We start from the raw sequence: 8,027 nt of genomic DNA on the forward strand, positions 1-8,027 counted from the left end.
TGGTTCTTGTTCTTTCTTTTATTAATGTGTTCTATCACATTGATTGATTTGCGGATGTTGAACCAACCCTGCAGCCCTGGAATAAATCCCACTGGATCGTGGTGAATAATCCCTTTAATGTACTGTTGAATCCTATTGGCTAGTATTTTGGCGAGAATTTTTGCGTCTGTGTTCATCAAGGATATTGGTCTGTAGTTCTCTTTTTTGGTGGGATCCTTGTCTGGTTTTGGGATCAAGGTGATGCTGGCCTCATAAAAAGAGTTTGGAAGTTTTCCTTCCATTTCTATTTTTTGGAACAGTTTCAGGAGAATAGGAATGAGTTCTTCTTTAAATGTTTGGTAGAATTCCCCTGGGAAGCCGTCTGGCCCTGGGCTTTTGTTTGTTTGGAGATTTTTGATGACTGTTTCAATCTCCTTACTGGTTATGGGCCTGTTCAGGTTTTCTATTTCTTCCTGGTTCAGTTGTGGTAGTTTATATGTCTCTAGGAATGCATCCATTTCTTCCAGATTGTCCAATTTGTTGGCGTAGAGTTGCTCATAGTATGTTCTTATAATTGTCTGTATTTCTTTGGTGTTAGTTGTGATCTCTCCTCTTTCATTCATGATTTTATTGATTTGGGTCTTTTCTCTTTTCTTTTTGATGAGTCTGGCCAGGGGTTTATCAATCTTATTGATTCTTTCAAAGAACCAGCTCCTAGTTTCATTGATTTTTTCTATTGCTTTTTTGGTTTCTATTTCATTGTTTCTGCTCTGATCTTTATGATTTCTCTTCTCCTGCTGGGTTTAGGGTTTCTTTCTTGTTCTTTCTCCAGCTCCTTTACGTGTAGGGTTAGGTTGTGTACTTGAGACCTTTCTTGTTTCTTGAGAAAGGCTTGTACCGCTATATATTTTCCTCTCAGGACTGCCTTTGCTGTGTCCCACAGATTTTGAACTGTTGTGTTTTCATTATCATTTGTTTCCATGAATTTTTTCAATTCTTCTTTAATTTCCTGGTTGACCCATTCATTATTTAGAAGGATGCTGTTTAGTCTCCATGGATTTGGGTTCTTTCCAGCTTTCCTCTTGTGATTGAGTTCTAGCTTCAGAGCATTGTGAAATGCTCTGTGAAAATATGCAGGGAATAATCCTAATCTTTTGATACCGGTTGAGACCTGATTTGTGACCCAGGATGTGATCTATTCTGGAGAAGGTTCCATGTTCCCTAGAGAAGAATGTGTATTCTGTTGCTTTGGGATGAAATGTTCTGAATAGATCTGTGATGTCCATCTGGTCCAGTGTGTCATTTAAGGCCTTTATTTCCTTGTTGATCTTTGGCTTGGATGATCTGTCCATTTCAGTGAGGGGAGTGTTCAAGTCCCCTACTATTATTGTATTATTATTGATGTGTTTCTTTGATTTTGTTATTAATTGGTTGATATAGTTGGCTGCTCCCACGTTAGGGGCATAGATATTGAAAATTGTTAGATCTTCTTGTTGGACAGACCCTTTGAGTAGGATATAGTGTCCTTCCTCATCTCTTATGATAGTCTTTGGCTTAAAATCTAATTGATCTGATATAAGGATTGCCACCCCAGCTTTCTTCTGATGCCCATTAGCATGGTAAATTGTTTTCCACCCCCTCACTTTAAATCTGGAGGTGTCTTCGCGTCTAAAATGAGTTTCTTGTAGGCAACATACGGATGGGTTTTGTTTTTTTATCCATTCTGATACCCTGTGTCTTTTGATTGGGGCATTTAGCCCATTAACATTCAGGGTAACTATTGAGAGATATGAATTTAGTGCCATTATTAGCCTGTAAGGTGACTGTTACTGTATATTGTCTCTGTACCTTTCTGATCTACTACTTTTAGGCTCTCTCTTTGCTTAGAGGACCCCTTTCAATATTTCCTGTAGAGCTGGTTTGGTGTTTGCAAATTCTTTCCGTTTTTGTTTGTCCTGGAAGCTTTTGATCTCTCCTTCTATTTTCAATGATAGCCTAGCTGGATAGAGTATTCTTGGCTGCATGTTTTTCTCGTTGAGTGCTCTGAATATATCATGCCAGCTCTTTCTGGCCTGCCAGGTCTCTGTGGATAAGTCTGCCGCCAATCTAATATTTTTACCATTGTATGTTACAGACTTCTTTTCTCGGGCTGCTTTCAGGATTTTCTCTTTGTCACTAAGACTTGTAAATTTTACTATTAGGTGATGGGGTGTGGACCTATTCTTGTTGACTTTGAGGGGGGTTCTCTGCATCTCCTGGATTTTGATGCTTGTTCCCTTTGCCATATTAGGGAAATTCTCTCCAATGATTCTCTCCAATAGACCTTCTGCTCCCCTCTCTGTTTCTTCTTCTTCTGGAATCCCAATTATTCTAATGTTGTTTCGTCTTATGGTGTCACTTATCTCTCGAATTCTCCCCTCATGGTCCAGTAGCTGTTTGACCCTCTTTTGCTCGGCTTCCTTATTCTCTGCCATTTGGTCTTCTATATCACTAATTCTTTCTTCTGCCTCATTGATCCTAGCAGTGAGAGCCTCCATTTTTTTTCCCTTTTTATTTATTTTTTCAGCGTAACAGTATTCATTCTTTTTGCACAACACCCAGTGCTCCATGCAAAACGTGCCCTCCCCATCACCCACCACCTGTTCCCCCAACCTCCCACCCCTGACCCTTCAAAACCCTCAGGTTGTTTTTCAGAGTCCATAGTCTCTTATGGTTCGCCTCCCCTCCCCAATGTCCATAGCCCGCTCCCCCTCTCCCAATCCCACCTCCCCCCAGCAACCCCCAGTTTGTTTTGTGAGATTAAGAGTCATTTATGGTTTGTCTGAGAGCCTCCATTTTTGATTGCACCTCATTAATAGCTTTTTTGATTTCAACTTGGTTAGATTTTAGTTCTTTAATTTCTCCAGAAAGGGCTTTAATATCTCCAGAGAGGGTTTCTCTAATATCTTCCATGCCTTTTTCGAGCCCGGCTAGAATGTTCAGAATCATCATTCTGAACTCTTGATCTGACATATTACCCATGTCTGTGTTGATTAGGTCCCTAGCCTTCGGTACTGCCTCTTGTTCTTTTGTTTGTGGTGATTTTTTCCGCCTTGTCATTTTGTCCAGATAAGAGGATATGAAGGAGCAAATAAACTACTAAAAGGGTGGCAAAGATCCCAGAAAAATGTGCTGTAACCAAATCAGAAGAGACCCCTAATTGTGGGGGCGAGAAGGGGGATAAAAACAGGTTCTGAAAAAAAAAGAAAAGAAAGAAAAAAAAGGAAAAAAAAAAGAAAAAAATTTAAAAAATAAAACAAATAAAAAATATAAAAAAGAAAGAAAAAATATATATATTTAGATGAACTAGTCAAAAAACGTTAAAAAGAAAAGGGTAAAAGTTTTAAAAAATTTAGCAGAAGAAGAAAAAAGAAAAAAGAAAAAAAAAATTGAAAAAAGAAAAAAAAAATTGAAGTAGCCGCAAGACTAAAGAATCATGGGGAGAAAGCCATGAGTTCCGTGCTTTGCTTTCTCCTCCTCTGGAATTGCTCTGCTGTCTTAGGAATTGAACCTGCTTTCTCCTTGATAGATGAACTTCGTCCTGGCTGGATATTTTGTTGATCTTCTGGGGGAGGGGCCTGTTGTAGTGACTCTCAAGTGTCTTTGCCCGAGGCGGGATTGCACCGCCCTTACCGGCGGCCGGACTAAGTAATCGGCTCGGGTTCATTTTTGGGAGCTTCTGTTCCCTGAACGCTTTCCGTAGAGTTCCGGAGGATGGGAATGAAAATGGCGGCCTCCTAGTCTCCGGCCCGGAGGAGCTGAAAGCCTGGGGCCCCACTCCTCAGTGCGCCCTCAGAGGACAGCACCCAATCACTCCCGTATCCCCAGCCTCTAGCCGCGCTCCGAGCTCACCCAGCCCGCGACCAGTTCAAGGTAACCCTGAGCTGAGAGTTCAGTCCTCGGCTCTGTCTCTGCAGCCGGCTTCTCCGTTCTAATACCTGCGAGCTCTCCGACACTCTGACACCCCCGATCCTTCTGTGACCCTGCGGGGCCTGGGGCCACGCTGACCCCGCGTGGGCTTCACCCTGGTTTAGCCTCTGGAGCAATGTCCCTCAGTGGAACAGACTTTTAAAAGTCCTGATTTTGTGCTCCGTTCCTCCGCCGCTTGCCGGGAGCCGGCCCCTCCCCCCGCGGTCTATCTTCCCGTCGTTTTAGATTCACTTCTCCGCCAGTCCTACCTTTCAGAAAGTGGTTGATTTTCTCTTTCTAGAGTTGCTGTTCTTCTTCTCTTCGCTCTCCCGTTGGATTTGTAGGTGTTTGCAATGTTTAGATAAGCTATCGTGCTGATCTCCTGTTACCTGATGTAGTCTCAGGCTGCTACTTCTCCGCCATCTTGACTCCTTCCCCTACATCATTAGTTTTTGATGTAGTGTTCAATGATTTGTGAGTATAACACTCAGAGCTCATCACATAATCCAGCTTTTAAAGAGATCTATCTGTCATCTATCTAATCTATCATCTATTTTCTGTCGTCTATATGTCTCTGAATCTGTTTGTTTTGTTTTTATTTTTTAAAGGATTTATTAATTTATTTTAGAGAGAGCAAGCTGGAGGAGGGCACAGAAGGAAGCATGAATATCCTGATTGCAACAGTTTCCCTTGGTCCCCTTGCTTGTCCATCCTTATTCCAAGCATGGTGCTGCAGGGAGGCCCAGATGAAGGCTACACATGCATTTGGTTTTCATCACACTCGAGGAAGCCCAAGTACAGGAAAATGGAGTCTTTTAAAGGGGACTGCTAGCACATCTGCTGTGCTCTCTGCTCCTGAGGAAGACATTATCTTTATTTTCCTGTATAGTAAATAAGTCAGCCTAGTGTTCCAGAGCTCTTTCTTTAAAAATTTTTAATTATCATGTAATATATCATTAGCCCCAGGCGTATAGGTCTGTGAATTGCCAGGTTTACACTTCACAGCACTCACCATAGCACATACCTTCCCCAATGTCCATAACCCAACTACCCTGTCCCTACCCACCCCCCATTGGCAACCCTCAGTTTGTTTTGTGAGATTGAGTCTTTTATGGTTTGTCTCCCTCCTGATCCCATCTTGCCTCATTTATTCCAAGGCTCTTTTCTTTTCTTTCCTTTTGTTTTCTTTTCTTTCAAAGATTTATTTATTTATTTGAGAGAGAGACAGAGAGAGAAAGAGAGAGAGGGTGAGAGAAAGCATGAGGACAAGGGGAGGGGCAGAGAGAGAGGGAGAAAGAAAATCTCAAGCAGACTCCTCCCTTGCATGGAGCCTAACATGGAGCTTTATCTCATGACCCTGAGATCAAGACCTGAGCCAAAACCAAGAGGTGGATGCTTAGCTGACCGCGCAACCCAGGTGCCCCCCAAGGTTCTTTTCTTTTTTTTTTTTAAATTTATTTATTTATTTTTTCAGCGTAACAGTATTCATTGTTTTTGCACAACACCCAGTGCTCCATGCAATATGTGCCCTCCCTATTACCTATCACCTGGTTCCCCCAACCTCCCACCCCTGCCCCTTCAAAGCCCTCAGGTTGTTTTTCAGAGTCCATAGTCTCTTACGGTTCGCCTCCCCTTCCAATCTCCCTCAACTTCCTTCTCTCCATCTCCCAAGGTCCTCCATGTCATTTGTTATGCTCCACAAATAAGTGAAACCATATGATACTTGACTCTCTCTGCTTGACTTATTTCACTCAGCATAATCACTTCCAGTCCCGTCCATGTTGCTACAAAAGTTGGGTATTCATCCTTTCTTTTCTTTCTTCTTTTTTTTATAAACATATAATGTATTTTTATCCCCAGGGGTACAGGTCTGTGAATCACCAGGTTCACACACTTCACAGCACTCACGATAGCACATACCCTCCCCAATGTCCATAACCCCCTCCTCCTCTCCCAATCCCACCTCCCCCCAGCAACCCCCAGTTTGTTTTGTGAGATTAAGAGTCATTTATGGTTTGTCTCCCTCCCAATCCCATCTTGTTTCATTTATTCGGCCCAAGGTTCTTTTCTAAACACAGTCTTGAATATAAGCTGTTCATGATTTTTTTCACAGAGCATGAGCAAACATTTAAAACCCATAGTAGACCATCTTCCAACAATATCCAACACTGATTTATGGAGTGTATTATCTCCTCACACAGCTTCCCATGAACAGTTGTTCAAATGCTGTAATTAATCTGACAAAGGGCTAGGATCACATCCATTCAACTTACCTCAAACAATATTTGATTAAGATTGGAGGAGAGATGGGGAAAAGGGTAATTGGGTGATGGACATTAAGGAGGGCACGAATGTAATGAGCATATTACACATGATATTATGTGCAACTATGAATCACTAAATTTTACCCCGGAAATTTTAATACACTATATATTAACTAAATTGAATTCAAATGAGGGTTTTTTTTTTAAAAAAGACTATTATCAACAAGATACTATGTATCTGGATGAGGCTACCCTGATTTATTCACCTCAGCTATGCCCACGTAGTCCTGACATTTAGGCATCTGAGGAAATCCTGAATACCCGTAGGTTTCACCTTAGAAAGATACATATCTTCTCTCTAAGATTCTGTGTTGACTTTTTGAGTCTAATGAGAATAAAAAATTGGAAATTGCGCAAAAGCATACAATTTACATTTTTCTGGTGAGAATAGGGGATTTTGTGTTTCTTATCCTCACAAAGCAGACCCTAGTTACCGTAGAGTCTCGGCTCATGAGCAGAAAAGGGCTGACCGCTGGAAAACACATAGAACTTAGGTCAGAGGTCTTCACTAACCACCAAGTGGGATTATAAATAAAAACAGTACCAACATGAAAGATGGAAGAGAGGAAGGAAAAAGACACAAAGGTGGTCACCAGGGCAAGGGTGCTCTGGGTGGCTCTGGACTCAGCAGAGGATCTGGGGGAGACTTTAGGCCTGTGAATGTGCTGGACCTGCTGCCTGTGCCTGTGCAGGAAGAAGACCATGGAGCCACTGGCCCAGATTGTGAGCACACAGAATGAAACTTCAGGGAATACTACCAGTGCTATAAAAATTAACCCTGAAGTTGTCTCATAACTGTAAGTAGAACAGACTCCAAAGTCCTTTTTCTTTGTGACGTTTCTGCTGCTCTGTTTCCCTGATACATACAGCACGTACATAGGCATGATAAAATTTACCATTATGTGCATGATCCAGCAGAGAGAAATGGAGAAGCTGACATACTCTGGGGCTTTGACTTTAAAATCCTTCCAACAGGAATTCATGGGGCTGATCATGATGTTCTGGAAGATACTCAAGAGGCAGATATTGCTGATGCACACTCCCCTGCCCACTCTGTGGACATACAAAAGAAGTCTGCATCCCAAATCATGGTAGAAATATTTCAACCCAAAAGCTGACAATGTCTGGGGAACTCCTTTTGATAGCATCAGCAAGGAGTTGGCTATAACCAGGTGTTTGAGAAGCAAATCTGTGGGTCTCAATCTGCCTTCAATGTAGTAATGGCAGAGATAGTGGTAAAGAAGAGAGAAATTGCCCAGGATTCCAACTATTGTCTGTGATAAGTATATTGTTGCTATTACCAAGTCCCTAGAAGCCATTCTGCCGTTCAGCATGTTTTCCTCTAAATGATAGCAACATGCGTTCCTATGAACAAAAAGGCTCATTGAAGATTTGGATATGAAGAGTAACTTTGATGGCTTGTTTCTGTGGGATTGCCAAAGACTTTGAGAGGTAGGAGGAGATGGAGAGAAGTACCAGGATCTTCCTTGGAAAAGTCATCACTAAAGTTGAGGTGGTTTCACCTGGACAAAGCAATGATAAGTGACAGCAAGTGGAGAGAATGCTTCATACATTTTCAGAAAACTGAAATTGTTACCCACAATGGAAAAAACATAGAACCTCAGTCATTACCTATAGCATGGGACAAATCAGTTCTGAATGTGTCACTGATTTAAACATTGCAGACAAACTATGAAGTCTGTCATTTCTGGGGCTGAGAGAAATGGTTAGAGAAGCAGAAGAGGCAGGAGGTGCCATTGGACACACCCTGCCAAG

At 41.9% G+C, this 8,027-nt stretch overlaps 1 protein-coding gene across 1 annotated transcript; it reads right to left on the bottom strand.

Moving 5' to 3' along the window:
* Positions 1–6,619: 6,619 nt before the first annotated feature.
* LOC123931330 (vomeronasal type-1 receptor 4-like) lies at positions 6,620–7,570 on the bottom strand. Its single transcript, XM_045988324.1, has one exon. It carries the CDS (start codon positions 7,568–7,570, stop codon positions 6,620–6,622), a length of 951 nt encoding a protein of 316 aa, XP_045844280.1.
* Between the last annotated feature and the right edge of the window lie 457 nt (positions 7,571–8,027).

The sequence above is a fragment of the Meles meles genome, chromosome 19, assembly GCF_922984935.1.
Source record: "Meles meles chromosome 19, mMelMel3.1 paternal haplotype, whole genome shotgun sequence".
In the NCBI taxonomy this organism is placed as follows: Eukaryota; Metazoa; Chordata; class Mammalia; order Carnivora; family Mustelidae; genus Meles; species Meles meles.

Bases quoted from the DNA above. Each gene is read 5' to 3' on its own strand.
- LOC123931330 (XM_045988324.1), bottom strand. From the start codon at position 7,570: ATGGCTTCTAGGGACTTGGTAATAGCAACAATATACTTATCACAGACA.